The 19832-nt window shown below is 36.3% G+C and overlaps 1 protein-coding gene across 1 annotated transcript in view; it reads left to right on the top strand.

Moving 5' to 3' along the window:
- LOC134852002 (cilia- and flagella-associated protein 251-like) overlaps positions 1 to 19832 on the top strand; it is an 88571-nt gene that overhangs the window by 41383 nt on the left and 27356 nt on the right. Inside the window, exons 4-6 of the mRNA XM_063868278.1 lie at positions 9578 to 9688; positions 10116 to 10374; positions 10552 to 10674. Of these exons, the coding sequence (XP_063724348.1) occupies positions 9578 to 9688; positions 10116 to 10374; positions 10552 to 10674 (493 nt within the window). The remainder of the gene's footprint in view (positions 1 to 9577; positions 9689 to 10115; positions 10375 to 10551; positions 10675 to 19832) is intronic.

Here is a 19832-nt window from a genome sequence, read left to right as displayed (position 1 = left end):
GGTGATGAAAATGATCTTCATCGTGTGTATGTAAAGGTAGGTTATAACAAATTGAGTCTTTATTTGGTTTACAATAACCTTGTGCGTTTTTATGGGAATTTGCTGTAAACATTATTGGTTTGCGTGGCTTTTGGTTAAAAACCATTTCATATGGTGACATTCCTAAAGTTGTCGTGATTTGTGAATTATATGCTAAGGGAAATAATTTTACATCTGCTGACCATTCGGTATATTTTGTATCATTTCCGTTGATGATACATCTAAGATATTCTTGTAGTGAACGGTTCATACCTTCGACTAAGCCGTTTGTCCAAGGTGCATGAGATGTACGTGGTTTGTGTTTAATGTTGTATAAATGACATAGTGTTATTATTTCATTATTTATGAATTCTGTACCATTGTCTGTGACTAAAATTTCTGGTAGTCCAAATTTTGCTATCCAGTGTTCATAAAGTGTTGTATATGCGTAATAAGCATTACAATGTGGTACTGGGTTAAGTGCTACATAGTGTGTGAATGCGTCAACAATTACCATAATGTAGGAGTTTCCTTCTGATGAGGGTGAAATTGGGCCTTTAGTATCAAATGAGATACGGTGATTAAAGTACAAACTTTGTCCTTTAAAATCTTGTTTTTGTGCTATTTGTTTTTGATTTGGGTAAGGTTTATTTAGCTGACATACTATACAATCATTGCATAGTATTTTTATCCAAATTGGTGCATTTGGGAAGTAAAAATTTTGTATAAAATTTGAATATGTTTTTTCTGATCCAGAGTGTCCTTTAATATTTTGTGTATGTGAAATATTAAAAGCGATGAGAATCATACTTAAAGGAAGACATGGAACTGTAGATTCATTCAGGTTATACTCTAAAAGGTCTGTATTTTCGTTAATTGTTGTGTTGTTAAATTTGCGAAAGTATCGGAGGAGTGTTTTGTTTCCTAGATTGGTTGAATCTGCTTTGATAGGTTTAGTTTTATATTTGTGCCATGATTTCAGTTGTCGAATTACTGGGTCAAGGTTTTGATATTGTTTCAGTGTTGAAATTGTAATTGTTTCTGTTGGGGGGAGAAAAATGTTTTCGATTTCTAATTTAGATAAGGGTATTGTATCAAGTGGGTCGTGAAGGTCAAAAACTTGATTTATTGTGTATTTTGAATCATTTGTTTGTGGTCCTGATAAATTTATTTTATCAGTTAAATCTTCTTTTTCAATTAGTGGAAAATGGTCTTTCTTAGGCGGGTGTTGTTTTGTTCGTTTTTGTTGGGTGTTATTTTTTATCCATTGAGAATATGGGATTGGTTTGAAAGTTGATGTTCCAAGTAGATCAACTTCATAATGATTATTTTGACAATGTTGTAGTAATTGGTGACTCATCAATAATGTCTGGTAATGCAAGATTTTTTCCTGCAGTCCAAACTATATGTAAGTTTGGAAATTTCATTAGAATTAGTTGAAATCTGTAAACTCGGTGGTTTGGGTTAGATTTTTGTGTAAAGAGAAAGATGATTGGTTTATGGTCTGTGAATAGAACTGTTGGATGTTTTGATCCAAGTATCAGAAATTCATATTCTGTCAGTGTATATATTATGGCTGTACATTCTCTCATTAGAGTTGAGAGTCGTAGCTCTGCTTGAGTGAATAATCGAGAATTTGCTGATATGAGGTTCATTTTATTTGTACCATTATGTGATTGTAATAGTGCTGCACCGATGCCAAAGTTCGAAGCATCGCACATTGCATAAAATGGTTGATTTGAATCTGGAATTGTGTTTGAAATTTGTTCAGTTAAAAGTTTCTTTATTTCTTCAAATCGTGTTTGATGTTCTGTGTTCCATTCAAAATTATTTTGTTGTCTAAGGATGTTATAAAATGGTCGTAGATATAATTGCATTTTATAAACATATTTACTTAAAAAGTTTAACATTCCAAGAAATTCTTGGATTTTCTTTTTATTTGTTGGTGGTTGAAGTTTTTGAATAGCGTCAATGCGTGATTTCAATGGAGTGATTGTTTTTCTTTCTATGTTATGTCCTAAGAATTTAACTTTTGTCAAAAAGAAGTGTGATTTATCGGGGGCGGCCTTCAGATTTTCGTTCTGAAGTATTTGGTGATATTTTTCTAAAACATTGAACATCTCGTCTTTTGTTTGTGATTGCATAAAAACATCGTCTAGATAGGTGATTGCGTTTTTCTTGAGTATTAGTGGTCTAAAAATTTTGCTCATAAAAGCTGAAAATGCTGCTGGTCCTATGGATATTCCATAGAATAAACGGTTAAATTCATATTGTTGGTTTCCGATAACAAATTGTGTTAAACGTCGTGATTGTTCATCTAGTGGCATTTGATTGTATGCACTATTCATGTCGGCGGTTGTAAAGTATTTGCCGTTTATTTTTGTTAAAATAACTTGTATTGGTTCAATGGGCCAATTACATTTTGATTCATCTATAAGTGAATTGAGGTATCTAGCATCGAGAACGATTTTTAATGATTCTCCTTTAGCTAGAATGATAACGGGGTTGATAAATGTGTTCCCTTTTGGTTGTTCTTCTTTATTAACTGGTGATATAATATTGTACTGTTCTAAAATATCGAGTAATCTGTTTACTTTATCATGTAAGTGAATTGGTACTTTACTTGCTCTCTGTTTTTTGAAAACTGCGTCTGGTTTTAATGGGAGATGTAGTGATGAACTGATTTTGCCAACATCGAATTTTGATGTTGCATAGACTGATGAATATTTAATTAGCTGTTTGGCTAACTTTTCGAATTCGTCTTGTGTTATTTGTGAATGTTGGAAATTAAACATTGTTAAAAATTTCTGTTGGTCCTCTGTGTAGTTACTTATGTCGAATGTAGGTTTGAAATATGGAGTTTTTGTGAAATAATCTGTATTTCTGTTTTCGTTACTTATTATATTATTTATAGATAATTCTTCATTAAGAATTGTAGATTGGCAAATATCTAGTAATTGGAGTATATTATTTACGCGATAGGCTTTTTCGTGTATTGGTGATATTGTAGCGTTGGTTTCACAATATCCTAAAAGTCCTAAAGGTAATGTTACTTGGTAAGGTGTGTTATTATAGACATGTAAGGAAATGATATCTGAATTCGAATTTTTCAAATATTTTATGGATGAGATTGTGATTTTGAAAAATTTGTGAATAGGTTTGAATTCAAATTCTGACATATAAAATTTTTGTTTGTTTTGTTCTTTATCATATTGGTGAACTTGTTTGATTGAAAAATTATAGATGTTTCCTGATAGTGGTTTCAGGTGTTTTCTTTGTTGGTTAAATATCGGATAGAATTTTGAAAAGAATGGTGGTTGTTTATTTAATCTTTGAAAAAATGTTAAGGATGTTTCTTTTGTTTTTGTATATTTATCTTTGATTAATATTTTACTATTTAGGATGTTAATTGTTGGTATATACTTTGAAATAAATGGTATTCCAATGATATTATATTTAATATCAGTGATATGGAATATTTGTTTAAATGGCTTATTTAGAATTTTACTTTGTTCCATTGTTCTGGTGGGGAGGAGAAATAATTGGATTTTTCCGTAGTTTATCAATGTTGATCCTTGTGCTGTTGCTAGTTTACTGGAGGTTTCAAGAGGTGTTAGCTTTGGGTGTAAAGTTTTTATTTCATTCCATGTGGGAATGTTTATTATGTTTGATTCTGCTCCTGAATCAATTAAAAAATCTATTTCAAGGTCTGGTGGTTGAAATTCTTTATTTCTTGGGCTTTCTAAGAGAAATGGTATTGTCCAAATTTTTTCTTTGGGTTGTTCTTTTTGTATATTTTGGTAGATGTGGTTTGTATTCAAGCATTTTGTTTTGACATTTTGATTGGGTTGTTCTGTAGTATTTTTTGCATTTATTTCTTGCGTTGTTGGTGTGGAATTTATGGGTGTAGTGTAATAATTTTGAAGAAATTCTGATTGATTTTCATATATGTGTGATGGAAAAGGTTGTTCATATATGACAGATTCATAGTCATTTTCGACTTTTATCATATTGATAGAAAGAGTGTTTTCTGTATCACTTTCTGAATCTGATGATGTACAATTTATTTGATTGAGTTGTAACGTATCAGTAACTGTGTCATCAATACCTGGGGGGTCTGATGTTGTTTCTGGATTAGCTTGTACTTGATTGATTTGTCTTTGATGTTTAGGTGTACTGCTTCTGTGGCGATTATTAGAATTATTATAGTTATTATTATTCCGGTGTGGTGATTGGGAATAATTTCTATAACGATTATTATAACTTGGGTGTCGATTTTGTGAATTATTTCGCGATCTGTTTTGATAATTGCTGTTTGGTCTGTTATAGTTCGATCTATTATATGAGTTATTCCTTGATCGATTGTTCGGGTAATTCTGATTTCGGTTGTTTGAATAACTTCTATTTCGATTATAGGAGTAGTTTCTATTCCTATTGTATGATGAATTTCGTGATTGGTTGTTTGGATAGTAGTTATTTCTTGATTGGGAATTAGATCTAGAAACAAATCGTTGTGTATTTGAATTTGATCTGGAGTAGTTATTTCTACTATTTGGTCTATTGTAGTAATTTTGTGATGAATTTTGTGTATTTCTTCGTTCTGGTGATCTTCCTCTATAACTTGAGTTATATGGGGATTGATTTCTTGTATAACTTGTATTGTTCGGAAGTGGCTTTCCTGAACTGTTGTTGCTGTATACATTTTTGTTTGGTAGATTTTGATCTTTTTTCATGTATTGATAGAATGATTTATTTGGTTCTTTGTATTTTTGAGGTTTATTTTGACTATCTTGCTGTTTTTGTCTACATTCGGAAATACTATGTCCGTATCGTCGGCAATAATTACACCATTTTTTGAAAGATGGTTTGCCTTTAAAGTTTGGGTTCTTTTCGTAAATATTGAGTATTTCAGTGATTTTTTCAACGAGGTCTGTTTCTGATTCTTGTATATTATTAATATTAGTGGGAGTCGTTTCAATTCTGTTAACGTATTGTAATTTCAGATTTTCCGTTTCTTCTAGTTTCATCGTGATTTCTGCTTGTTCTAATTTGTCTACTAGTTTTCGAAAATCTAAATCGGGTTCTCGAATTGAAGAAGGATGGGATGCTCTCTTTTTTATTGCTATTTTCCTTAATTGTGGTGTTAAGGTCATCATTAAGATTTCTGTCATCTTTGTGTTTTTATAGTCATGTGTATTTAGTGAGTATGCTTTTCGAACTAGTGTTTCGATTCGTACTGCTATTTGCTTGATGGTTTCGTTTGGTAATCTGCGAATTTCATTACATAAAACTCTTTGTTGTTGTTTGTTTCTTTCGGAGTCAAACATTTTTGAAAATTCCTGTGTAAACCTTTTCCAGTTTGATTTTATTTCTAGAGGTAGTACTGAAAACCATTTTTGGGCTGCGCCATCTAAGGTTGTTTGTATTAACGCTGTGCGTCGATGTATCCAATTTTGATGTAGTGGCGTATTAATTGGTTCAGGTCCAATGTTTAAAATCAGGTTTGCTGTTACTGCATTTAAATAATCTTCTACAGAGTATTCAGGGTCTGTTCCTGTGAAAACCATTAAAGGTTTGTTTGATGTTATTGATGATCCACCCATAAGGTATGGATTCATTGTCATTTGTAATGATTCTGCTGCATTTGGCATTTGAGAAAAATTTGAAAGTTGGTTTCTTGTTATTTCATGTTGTTGGAGATAATATGGGAGTGGTATTTCATTTTGCATTTGTGATGCTTGATACGAGTGTGTAGTCATTGGATTTTTTTGTTGAATTGGTTGGAAAGATTGTGTATTAATTAGATTTTGTTGTTGAATTGGTTGTTGATTTTGTGCATCTATTGGTTGTGGAGAAAAATTTCTATGATTTGTACGTGTTCTCTGTATTCCTTGTCTACGGTATTCTTGAGTATTTGGTGCAAATATATCTTGTTGTAAGAAATCATCATCTGAGGATAAATAATCCATTTGATAAGATGTTTGTTTTTTATTTTTATTCTGTTGAAAAAATGGGTAATTTTCACTGCGATCCTGTGGAGGATTTGGTTGAAAATTTTTGGAATTATATTGGGCCGTTGGGTTATCCCAGTTTCGAGGTTTTGTATATTGATTAAAATTCCTTTGTGGTTGATAATTTGTTTTTGATGGATGTGTATAATTATAATTATGGTCTGCAAAGTTGTTTCTAGTGAATGTTTTGCGTGTTTTTGATGGTATTATCATGGGTCTGTATGTTTGGTAATCCATATGTGAATATTTAGGAGCAACCGAAGGTTTAACGGTTGATTGTAAGGTTACCTGTGTTTGTGAAGGATTTGTATTTCTTGGTGTTGTTAAATTCGGGCGTATTGGTGAAATACTTTGTTGTGTAGTTGTTGTGTGTACAATTTCTTCATTTATGAAGTGTGATGGTGTCTGGATATCTTGTTGAGTAAGATTCCTAGTTCCATTGAGGTTTTCGTTGTGTATGACTGTAGAGTTTAAACTATTATTTTGTGTATCGGGTAAAAATGTATTATAGTTTAATGGTGTTGCATCAATTGTTAATGGTATTACTCTTACATAATCTCTTATGTAAGATATTGTACCTATTGCTTGACTTGAGATTGATTGTGGAAAGCTTATAAATGCGGGATGAGACCATTCGGGGTCCCAAACATAATCTGATTGTTCTGTGATAGCGGTATCATCGTTCGAATTTTGGGGTCTAAAATTTTTTCTTGCTTGTGCAATTAAATCAATATTGTGTGTGAAATAATCTATTATGAACCATGCCAAAATTTTTTGTAAATCGTGTTTGGTATGTTGTGAAACGTCGTCTTTCGTGAAATTTTCTTTAATGATGTTTAAATAACTAGAGAGTAGTGTGATTTCATGTCGTACTCTTAAATGTTTAGATGTTTCTGTCGGTGAGACATTTGTTATTGGGATTTCGTTTTCTAATATCGAAATATAACTATATATTATTGCGAAAACTTCATTGGTGAAAATGGAATTTGCTCTTTGTGAGTTATGGTATTGAATGCTTTTTATATATTCTGAAAAAACTTTTGAAAATTCTAAATCAAGATCGTCTGTTTGAATTGTATATTTTCTATTATTATGGTTTGGGGAGGTGAATTCTATGGAGTAGATTCCATACTGTTGTGTTATGTTGCATATATCTTTTAGATAGTGATCTATGATTTGTCTTTTGATTTTTACATCGGGGAACTCTGTTTTACATGGACTGATTCCGGGTTCAAATAAATTTACGAGTAAATTTTGACAAAATATGTGTTGTCCTCTATCAGTATCTGCATCTACTATAAAAGGAAAGATTTCATCATCATCTGGAGTTTCGTCACCTGGGGTGTGTGTTGAACTCATTTTTCCGTTCGATGACTGTTAATATGTAATTATTAATGTGTCGAATTGGTTGATTCCAATTGTATAGATGTACTGGTTTGTGTTTGTACTGTTTTTTTATTCTTCTTTTTCCTCTTTGTGATGAATTTGAAGTTGTTTCTGAGTCAGAAAAATATAATTGATCGTGAAGTGGGTAATTTTTATCTATTGATTCTTTTAGTTTGTAAAGTTCGTCTAAACTGTTGGTTTCTGATTCTGAAAATGCGTTTCGATTTTTTGAAAATCTTTTTCGTGTTATTTGTCTTTGTTTAGTTATTATTTTCCTCTTTAGTGTTTGTCGTTTTGTGCGAATGTATCCAACTGTTTGTGTATGAGGTGTGATTACAAGGTCGTATTTTTTGTTATCTATTTCACAATTGTGTAAAATGATTGTTTGTTTATTTCCTAGGTTTTTAAATGACATAAGGTTTAGGATGACGGATGCAAAAGGTTGTTAAATGATTTCTATTTTCCTAAACTGTTAGTTCTTACGATTTTTTGGTTAGCTTAACCTGGGTCTATTTGTTCAGGGTTGGAGAGAAAAGTATATCGATTCCGAAGAATGATTTTTACTTTCTCGTGACTAGTATAAGCTAAGGTGTTAACTTACTTAATCTTACTTAGGGGTAGTGATTGTGTTCAAGGGTTGGAGAATAGTAAATCGATCCACAAGGTTCAGGTATAATTAGAACGCGAGTAGTTCGTTAGATACTATTTTAAACTTACTAAGTCTAAGATTTATCCTGGGTCTGGTAAGAGGGGGGGTCAAGTGAAGGATGAATAACCGAAGTTCTTCACTATTTATCCTAATTTGAATGATTAGTTTTGTTTAAAAATTTCTATTAGTCTTGGGTCTTTAGAAAGGGTTGGGTAGTGAATCGACGTTTGAGGTCGTTAGACACTAATTAAGTGGGTGGGGGAGAACAAAGTTGTTCTGTTTGATCCAAGGATAAGCCTTGATGATCAAATTTGAGATTTTAATTAAGTAGAAAATGATTTAAGATCCAAGGATAAGCCTTGATGATCTGGTTTTAAAATTAAGTGAATTTAAGTTTTAATAAAATTTTAAATGTGTGTAAAGGAAAGATTTAGTGTTTTGATGATGTTAGTGGGTTTATGATTGCTGTTATGTTTTAGATGATGGAGCTGGAACAACAGGATGATTTATGATTACTAACCATTTATTGTCATGCTACTAATTTTTATTTTTATTTTCCAATAAATATTTTTCAAACATGTTTTGTATAATACTGCAGAGTTTTAGGAAAACGATCTTAGATCTTTTTATCAATCGTTATTGTATAATATTAATTTTGTTTAGCGCCTGAAATGATTTTGAAGAGTAACTTCAAGGTTTTATGTTTGCAAATGGAAATCTAAATTCATTGCAAGTAGTATTCGAAATATAAAAGTTTGTTCTGGCTTTTGCCGAACTATCATATAACTATACGGCAAGTTTCTACTTTGTCGTATATCGTCTTTGGTTCGAGGTCTTCTTCCAATTCCGGGTAGTTCTGTTATGGTTCGGAATATTGGCTCTGATCTATTGAGTCGGAGAGACATTTCGATTAAATTATTGTCGTATAACATTTTGTAAATGTTTTTGTCTAATTTCTAATCTATTTTGGTTAATTCTAATCTAGTAAGGTCTTGTTCGAGACTTATGGTCGCACCAGATGAGTTAGGACTGGTGGGTATAACTCATAGAGTAATTTCGGATAGGGTACACCGTCTGCTCGTCACGCTATCTTATTTTCGGCCGGATAGATTCGTGCAACTTCTTAGTCTAATACCGATCCTAATCTTACTCTTATACTATCTAGTCTCAGGTTGTTTAACTAGTCTCTGCTAGGCTCAATAGATCTAGGGTATACTGGTTTATTGCGGCTGCTGAAGTGCTCGGGAGAGTCCAACTAATTTCTAAGTTAAATTCAAATCTCTCTGGTGCTGAAATTACAAGTAACTTCAGCACTTACAAATAAGTGGGTTGTTAGTTAGATGGATCATGATTGGTTAATATTAAATACTTTACATTGGTAAAACATTTAATTTATCCAATCATAAAATATAGTTTAGATCAGGTTCCACATTGTTCAGCGTCAGCTTTTAACATACGCTTCAACAGCCGCCGCATATTTATTGAGTGTGTAATTTGTGGCGGCCGTGTTTAGACCGTCAGTCTATTGGCCAGACAAAGATCCGGATAAAACAACTGGGGAGGGGGCTTCTGAGAGGATAGCAGAACTAGCCAAGCCCAAAGAGAGGAAGGACAAAGACATCAGGTAAGAACCACAACTTCTCTAACAAGTCAAACGGGAAAATGAAAAGAAACAGTAAATGTGTTGGAGACGAGTTCTCACACAACAGAAGGCTACCGAAAACTTCTGGACAGTCAAACTACCACCAGGCATTGACTTCATCGTGTAAAACTTATGGGTCTTTTTGAATTCAAAAATCCGATACTATTTCAGAAGCACTGTTGCATACTTATGTTTAGCTCAATTTCAAATCCAGTTTTCACTCAACTTTTATTCTTTGTTTTGGTAGTCTTTAGGTTCTGGGAAGCAATCTTGATTGAGTCATGCCTGCACAGAGAAAGATACTAATTGTTTTTTTTTATCAAAGAGTTTTGTATATAATTGGGGAAAAACATCACCAAAGTGCTTAAGAGAAATTGAGAGAAAGAGATGAGTTGAATTTGTGCGACAGAGATCCCGAGTGGGAGGTGAGTGGAGCTGCGAAGAGCACGAAGCCCTCGGAACGACTAGAAGCACTGAGCAAGCCAAAGGACTACCCAGCACCCCACGTAGTGCCAGCCTCCTTCCAGCAACAGCCACAGCAGCAGCTGCAGCAGCAGCAGCAAATGCCGGCAGCCGGTCAACGGGAGAAGTCCACTGCTGGCATGAAGCCCTCCCAAAGAGTGGAAGAGTTGGCCAAACCTCGCAAAAAGCTCCAGCAGGACTACGAGGTACAAATTTTTGAAACTTTGCTGTAACTAAAGGCTAAATAAAAAGAAAGAAAAAGCTGTTTTGAAAAAAAAACTTTTTCATCGATGCTTAAGGGTTGTGAGAGCAACTTAGGCTTTGCCTTCATACCAGCAGTCTTGTACGTGTTTACTGAACCAGCACTGTATTGTTTTGTATAGCCAGAGTGGGGTTCGGTGGAGCCGGGTGCTCTGAAGGCCACTGCCTCCCAGAGAGTGCAGCAGCTGGCACAGCCCAAACCCCTCCCACAGCACTACCAGATGAGAAGAGACCCCTCATGGCAGGTACACACTAAAAAAAATATTAGAGATACCAATTTTCTGGACACAGTTGCTCCTATTAACACTGTGGGTACGATGGATGATCCTTGTCATCCGGTACGGATAGATAAACTTAGCATCATTGATGCATACATTTATGTTTGACATATTGTTATAAATTCATTAACATGTTTGGTCAATTGACCTTGTACGACTGTACGCCGAAGTGGTAACATGAGCAATAGCTCAGACGATATTTTATGATTCTTAAGAACAATTGTTTTATCAAAATCACATCAAAGATTCCGTTTATCAATCCGTTCGGGTTCGATATACTCACGTTCATACATTGAGATATGACATGGCGCAGTCAGCAGGATTTTCGAAAAACCCGCTAAACATCAGCCCATTCTGGGAGACACCTCTGACTGATCCACCTCTCGAGTGGTCGAAATGGGCAGCAATATTCGAAATGGCAGTATTCGCGAAGGAAGGAATCGAAGTAAGAAATCTACAATGAAATGAACCACCACCACTAGTTGAGTCTACAGAACGCATTTATGAAGTTGAGATAACGGGGGAAACATAAGCACAAAAGAAAAACCAGGAAGTTAGAAATCAAGAAAAGACAGTCGACTGGGAGAACCATTTGGTTAAGGTCAGAGAAAAAGGAGTTTTATGCAATTCTTTCCGGTGGGATGAGGCCGACGCAAAAGTACGAAGCTACTTTTTTTCTGGCACGGCGCCGAGGGGCAACGACAAGTTCAACAAAAGCGACCAAGCCTTAACCTACATACGGTGACTACAAAAAATTTATTAACGACTTAAGAAGATATTTTTGTCACAACCAGAGTTGTGGCGTTTGAAAGATATAATTTTATTTGTAGAAAGCAAAAGAAAACTGAAAGTTTTGAACAATTCCACGCGGATCTAGTTGAACTGGCCTCAAGGGCAGACTGTGGAGACCGCAAAGACGAATGGGTAAGAGACATGATCACTGCACATATGCACAACGAGAAATTCACCGAGGAGTTACTAGCCCAAACGCGAAACCCACATGATGCATATGAATTTGCAATACGACGGGAAAAAGGTATCGAACATAGTCGCACAATGAGCACGTAGCCTTTTGGAAATCAAACCACAATAGATCAAGAGCCAATGCATCATATCAACAAACGTGCACGCAGTAATTATGCAAATAATCAGGGCTCACAGAGAAGTCGGGGCGATTTTCGCGGTCGACCATATACACGTGGACAACGAAATACAAAGGGTCAACAACAACAACAACGAAAAATGAACTTCAATACCCAGAAACATTTTTTACAAATGTGGTAATCAATTCGGAAAGAACCACTTACAATCGTGTTCCGCAAAGGTCAAAATTTGTTCAAAATGTGCAAAACGGGGGCACTTTGCGGAAGTGTGCTATCCAGGAAACTTCACTTATATGGGGGACCGCAATTATAAGGAAGAAAAGGAGGAACTTGAGACGCAGAGTCAAGAAACGGACAAAGATCCAGTAGCATTCGCAGAATTTACATCAAATAACGGTTGGGATGAATACCAAATTGATAATTTTTCGGTAAAGGCATCTTGGGAAGTTTTCGAAATTAAAAACACGGCCAATGTATCAGAAGATGATCCTATCGGACACAAAGTTAAATTAAAGACGAGAACAGAAGAACTATCGCAGAATCCGGGAGTATAATGTCGTTTCTAAACAAAAAAACAGCTCGGCGGCGGCATGAAAATGACAAATCAGCATTGTTCAAACGTATCCCACCGGATGACGCCGCATGAAATTTGGCAAGTTACAATGGCAAAAAACTCAATCCAAAAGGAAGATTGATCATAACAATCAAATCTGGAGGCTGGAAAAAACAAGCCGCCCCATTCATCATTGTTGACGATCAGAAAGCGAACAACATAGGTAGAATAATATTACCACAGATTGGAGTTAAACTAGTGCAAGAAAAACAAAAATGACGAAAAGTGCTGAACATACACGAACCAGAGGAATCAAACCATAATATCAAAAAATGGGTTAAAGGCAATTTCCCACACTTATGTGTACGCATTGGAAAAAAACCACGTGATGCGAACGCAATTTAGCAAAGACATTTTTCCGATCCAAAAAAAGGGACGCCGTATCACAGTGCACCTGCAAGAACGAGTCAAAAAAGAACTAAACAAGCTTTTCGACCAAAAACACATAATAAATTTGGATAAAAGCTCGGACCGACAATTCATTAGTCCGATCGTAATTTCCCTGAAAAAGGACCAGACGGTGAAATTGGCTTTAGATTCAAAAAAAATAAACAAATTTATTCACAAGAACAAAAATCGAATGCCTAATATTGATCCGCTATTAGCCAACATAGCACAAATGGTGGAATCGAACAACAATCATTAAGTTTTAAATTTTATTCTCAACATTAGATTTGCGTTATGCCTACTCACAAATCCCCTTGGATAAACCAACTCAAGAGCAATGTTATTTCCGTTTAATTGGTAGCAATACCACCGGGACCTACCAAATTCAAACCGGATTTTACGGCCTCACGGTTATTCCAGCTGAATTTCAGAAGGCTACTGATTTGACACTCACCAATTGCTCAAATACGTACGCATATCTGGACGACATACTCTTATTAACGGAAGGATCACTCGATATACTTAAACAAAAACTTCAAACTATATTGGAAAAGTAGATGCGGAAAACCTCGCAAAATCACTGGACAAATTTAAGTTTTTCTGGAAACAATTTGAGTGGTTAGGGTTCAGCATAAACAGCGAGGGTACCAAACCATTAATTAGCAAACAGAAGCGATTGAAAAAACTATCACGACCAAAAACATTTAAACAACTTAAAATGTTTATGGGCTCCATATAACCTCTTACCAGATACATTACTAATTTAGCACAGACAGCAGCCGCATTGAGGCCTTTGCTAAAAAAACACAGAGAAAAATAAACCAACTAACTGAAACCCGAAACACAATACATCATTTACATATATAATTAAATTAGTTTCTCAAATAACACAGAACAATTATTTTGATCAATATTTGCAAACACGCATAGTATGCGATGCCTCCAAATCAGGTTTAGGAGAACAACATTCAAATGAAGGCGGGGTGCATCACGTTTCTTGATTTCTCCTGAGGAAAAGTATTCAGTTATTGAGTTAGAATTTCTTGGGGTAGTTTGAACATTTCAAATACTATCTTTGTGGAAAACATTTTACCGTCATCACTGATCATCAAGCTTAGATCAACGCTTTAAAGAAAAAGATCAAAAACTAGTCAAAGCAGGTTAACACGCTGGATTGACCGACTAATTTCATTCCATTTTGATATCAAAGATATGGCGGGTAACAAAATGAGACTATATGTCAAGAAATCCAGTCGGATCGGCAATACCTTCAAGCGAGTACGATGGGGAATTTGTTGTAGCATCAATTAATGCATTCATAAACAACCTCGAAGTGATTAACAATGTCATTCTGAACAATTTAGCCAATCAAAACCTAGCACCGTGTCAGCTGATCAAAAAGCGCGCGGAAAATAAACGGCTGACAATTAACACTTCAAATATTCAATTGAAAGAACAACATTCCGGAAATTCCGGAATTGGTCAACCACAAACGCTGAGACAAATTCAGTCCTGCTCAACTTGATCTGAAATTCAATCAACTTTCTCTCAGAAAAACATTGCAGCGATCACAAAATCAAAAAAATCTTGACAATAACATAAACGCAATGCGAAAAAAAAACAGAAAGAAAGACTTTGGAACCTCGAGGCAGAAAGGACGAAAAAACATCCAAGTGGCAGGGATCTTCTGACAGAGAGGAGAGCTTATCCGACCCACTGTGGCATAAGCGACCACCAACCGCCAGAAAACAAAATAGAACAGACATAAGCAATTCATCATTAAAGGAATCCATCAAGGACGCGCGCGAACTTCTTTCATCGAAGCCATCGTTGAAGAGTTTTCGAAAAATCGTATTCAGTGAAGAAGCGACGAAAACACAAACGCCAAAAACACTCAAAGTAAAGTCGCACAAGCCATACAAACCGAAGACAACAAGGCAATGACAGGCACACAAACAGATAACCCACAACCAGAAACTAAAAACACTGTGTAAGCCGAGTCAACCCCAACATTGTCAGTCAGGAGGAATACGAACCAATGAGGAGCCCCCCACAATGACCAACACGCAACTCGAGGTAAGCCATCACATGATTACGGAAAGGTTGGTGGCCACAATCAATCAGAAAACAATGACGGAGTCAGAAGCGAACACACCGCTGTTTCGTCAAAAACTACAAAAGGTGCTTGGCGTAAAATTCCTTGCCGCCGCTACCAAGAAAGACGGAAATTTAAGACCACTCATCAACTTGTTATAAAACGGGATTGGGAATCGAGTAACTCCTCATAAGGTCAGTATTGGCACAAACTACATAACCGATTACAGTCCGCGAGGAGTGCCTGCTCATTGGCGAACATATCGTCTTTCCTACACAGCTGCGTCAGACAGTGCTGGACAGTCTACACTTGACACATCCAGGATCGGCCGCTATGCTGGACCTGTGCCAACACGTATGGTTCCTGCACATACACTGATCAATCGTCCAAATGACGCAAAGCTGTAAACATTGTACATAACAAGGTAAAATTCTCAAAACAAAAATAGGAAAGAAACACTCATTCCAAATGGAACCTGTCGTAGAACCTAATGAGGAGGTACAATTAGATTTTGCCGGGCCCCTCCTTGATGAGCTAAATAAGGACGCGTACATCTTAGTTGCAATAGATAAAGGGTCAAAGTTCCCCACAGCAAAATTTGTCACAAATACCACGGCAGATGTCACCATAAAATTTATGCAACGGTATATTTCGAATAATGTAGTACCTCGACGACTTAGATGAGACCAATCTCAAGCATTTCAAGCCATAAAATTTCAACTTTTGTTAGTACAAACAACATAAAAAAATATATTCGCTCCGGTAGATAAATAGAGCCATAGGGTTAGTAGAAAGGATGATAAAAACATTAAAACGTAGGCTTTACGAATAACACCACACGGCGTAACAAACATCTCACCATTCGAAGCACACATGTGTAGAAAGCCAAATACCCCTTTATCCAACGTCGCAACAACTAGCTCATTAACAATCAATTAACCTTAATTCGGTAAATGCCAAACTCGCATGTTTAGATCAAAAAAACCTTACAAAGCCGCCTCTACCACCAGAAATTATGCACGATTTGCAACAATGGTCGGAGGACGAGGTCTCACTTAACCGACGCTCACAGATGACATTAAAAGCACCAGGAACGAGCAAACCAACAACACAACTAACACCAGGTGCACTATCTAAAAAGAGTCATTGAAATAAATAAGAATAAACTGATTGCTAGGTATAAAAGGATACAGGCACCTATTGGCAAAAACATTAGAAAAACGATTAGATCAAGTGGCGAGAAAAATAAACCGAGTGGCTAGTAAGCTGAAGGACCCTAAAATATTCGAACAAAAAACAAAACTATGGACGGAAATTTTTTAACGTACATACCACATACAGCATGGGTGCAGTCATTCGAAAAACAACCTGGATTATTACGAAATAGTGGAATTGCATTTGTTTCTAATCCTTTGATCTACGGACCGTGCCGACGTTCAGGGTTAAGTGACTATGTTGCGTACAAATCCGCAAGGAGATCAGGACCTTTTCTATGTTTTTTAGACATCGAAGTCCCAACGGCGCCCCAACACAAAATGTTCAAAGAGGATATTGAAACAGGGCTAACAAGGAAACTGACAAGATGGGAACAGGAAGCAGACAACCAAGAACAAAACAGTGGACAAAATAGTCCAACCAAACGACGGACCAAACCAACTGGACGAAGAACGGCCGGACGCCCTTGTAACAAACCTCGAGGATTGAGCAAAACGATAGAAAAATCCAACGCAAAAAAGTCACGAAAAAAGCCCCACCAAAGGACACAGCCATAGCAAGCGAAACGGGAGTGAGAATTCATCGACGACATCAGGAACATCCGCGTCTTAACCGAAAAGGTTAAATCAAAAGAAGACACCACCAGCAACAACATCAACTTCAGCAACTACAATATCAACAAGACGATCAGTCCGTCACCGTCAATCGATAAGGATTTCAGGCTTGGTTTTTTCAACAAAATCGACGAAGCAAAAAGCCATAAATAACCAGTAAGATTCAACATCGATTCGCCACCAGATCAACTAACTTCGCCGTCAAAACCAAGCCTGAAATCCTTAATTCAGGAAATGGGTTTCTCTGACAAAACACCCGAATATTAGGCCTGCTTGAAATTCCTTGAAACGATTAGCCCTAAGAGTACGACCAAGAAAATGGAAGAAATTATTGATCTTACCGCACCGATCGAGAGTCCCGACAAAAACGACGAAATTTTTTTTATCGAAGTGAAGAAAATTGGAAAAATAGCGGCTAAAACAGACGACACAACACACGAGGAACACGAAAAGCTTGAAGACGACAACAATAACAACGAGGAAACAAAGGAAAAAGAGAATAGTAAGGACAGCTAAAGGAAATAGAAGAAAAACCACCAGTCCCCAAGGGACTCTAAACTCAAAGTTTATAAACTGTTCACTTCCTTTCCCGTTGAAGGGGGAGTGTCATCCGGTACGGATCGATAAACTTAGCATCAATGATGCATACTTTTATGATGACTTAATGTTATAATTTCATTAACATGTTTGGTCAGTTGACCTTGTACGGCTGTACGCCGAAGTGGTAACATGAGCAATAGCTCAGACGATAATTTATGATTATTAAGAACAGTTGTTTTATCGAACTCACATCAAAGATTGCGTTTATCAATCCGTTCGGATTCGATATACTCACGTTCATACATTGAGGTATGACAATCCTATTGTAGACAATCCCTCTAATATTCGTAATCTGGAACCTGCTATCGATCTATATACTCTCGATCTATATCATTTATAGCAAAAAATAATAATAATAAGTTTGAATGTCCAATCGAACATTTTGAATAAAATGTCCAGATCTGCAACGTGCATGGCTTGAAGAAGATTTTAAACTACCAATACAGGCTGCGAACATCTCGGCGAAAAGTATAATCTCATTATTTTGAGGGTTCTCTTTTTGGCCACATCTTGTCTGATCGCATTGGATGTCGTTACTTTCTATTCTGCAATGCGCACTGACATATTAACCCTTGAGCTATCAGTTATCACACGATATTCTGTGACAATGTGGTTAAGTCCAATATCTCGCTATATTTTTCCGAAACGTAGCTTTTTTCATGGCACATCTCGTAGCGTAAGCTTCCGCCTCGTAAATCATGCTTTCAATTTCAGTACTCGATCGGAAAGAAACGCTGATACTAGTTGTTCGACCTAAAGAAATCAACTTGGCATAAATTATATATAAGAAAAGAAGTATCCGCATAAAAATCAATTTAAAAAGACCCGTTCATCTTCTCGAAAAACTTCTTCATCAACTTTTTCGTAATTCTCATTATTGAACTTAAATTTGCAGTAGATCTCTATGTGTGGTCGACTGTTCATTATCGAGAGGGCATCATTCAACCGCTTCTCCAAATTGGGACGCGCAGCAGTAGTCGCCCTCTGCAGACTTCCAAACATCCTTCTTGCCCTTGTAGTCTGTTCCGTTTCAAACTCATCCTCTTTTCGTCGGTTCCTCCAAAATTTCCGATTTCCTCGACTAAATCATTTTTTGATCGGATTCATTTGGACTGTCAGCTTAATGCTCGAAATTAATGGAGTCTTTTAATTTTTTCAGTTAAATGAACTCGTCTTGATCTGTTGTAGTGCTTTTCTCAGCTTTCTCTGGAACTCGATTGTTATACACCGAAAGGCAGATCGTTAACGTGAAGAGCCCTCAACCCCCCTTTTCTTCGTTTGATGTAAAAAAAAATTTGAAATAAAGAAGAATTCACAAAACTGTTCGATTAGTTTTTTGTTTTCGATTAGTAATTTCGTACCAAATCCTATGCTACATCTTCAAGATCATAAGCAGTCATGTTGAATTTCCAGATTTGTTAATTCTGTACGTCTGCTTTCCATGATGGTCTAATGCGGAGACCTTTCTGGTCGAATTTGACGGAGTTAGGGATGAACTGCTTCCAGAGAATATAATTTCCAACCTCAGTTTTTCCTCATCGAGATGTCAAATTAATAAGTACGCAAACTTCGCAATTCGCAATAAGGGTGTGTAACTTTCTAATCTGCGCTCATCCTTTTCCTCCACACCTTTTCGTATTGAAATACTACTCTTGCCCGGATTGGTCTAATGACATTTTTCACGATTCAACCCCTGGATTTCAGAATGCAATATAGCCTGTTGGGTAGGTGGAATGCCTTTCACATTGTCGTTCCGATATGCTTGAACCAACAAACGTTCATCTCCTAGTCTCTCTCTCTCTCTCTCTCTCTCTCTCTCTCTCTCTCTCTCTCTTCGCCTCTTCACGTCAAATACATTCTTGCAGTGGCCCCACTCAGTGTATTTTTGGCCATATCTCGAGTTTAACAAGGTCTGCATTTGTCAACAATGCCACCTTCCGATTTCGGTCTTCGAGGCTACGTTATAGTTCTGGCTTATTGTCTCGAGATTCGGACCACTCGGTGTTCATCTTCAGCTTGGTTACTTTCCGTCTAGCTCACTCTGCTTCTTCTTTATTCACGATCGTTGCTCCGCTGCTGCTTCTCAGTTGTTCAACTCCGTTGATGTCAATTCAACTTTGTTCTCCGTGGTACTTTGATACATCCTTCTTTTCGGTTGTATCCAGCTCTTGTTTCAATCGGTCATCATTTTGAGTTTTAATTTATGTGGCAGTTTCTGCAACCTCATTTTTCTATTCTATCGCCAAATCGCTTTCTTTGAATTTATTTTATTCACTTTCTACTTTTGACGTTTTTGTTTCTATTAGAATTTTCTTGACCATCAATGCACAGGCAATTAAAGCATTCGCTTCGCCACCTAACTTTTGATCCTTCTGACTTTTGTACATGATATTTTCAAAGATCTCGCTGTAATGATTTATCAGTTTGTTCGACTGGCGAATCTCGAGACGCTTTGACTCCATTATCTGACTTCTTAATGGGCTGTCTCGTTTTCAGTC

This window comes from Symsagittifera roscoffensis, chromosome 7 (assembly GCF_963678635.1).
Source record: "Symsagittifera roscoffensis chromosome 7, txSymRosc1.1, whole genome shotgun sequence".
Classification (NCBI taxonomy): Eukaryota; Metazoa; Xenacoelomorpha; order Acoela; family Convolutidae; genus Symsagittifera; species Symsagittifera roscoffensis.
Note: the sequence above shows the minus strand (reverse complement) of the source record. Positions and strands in the feature narration are given on the sequence as shown.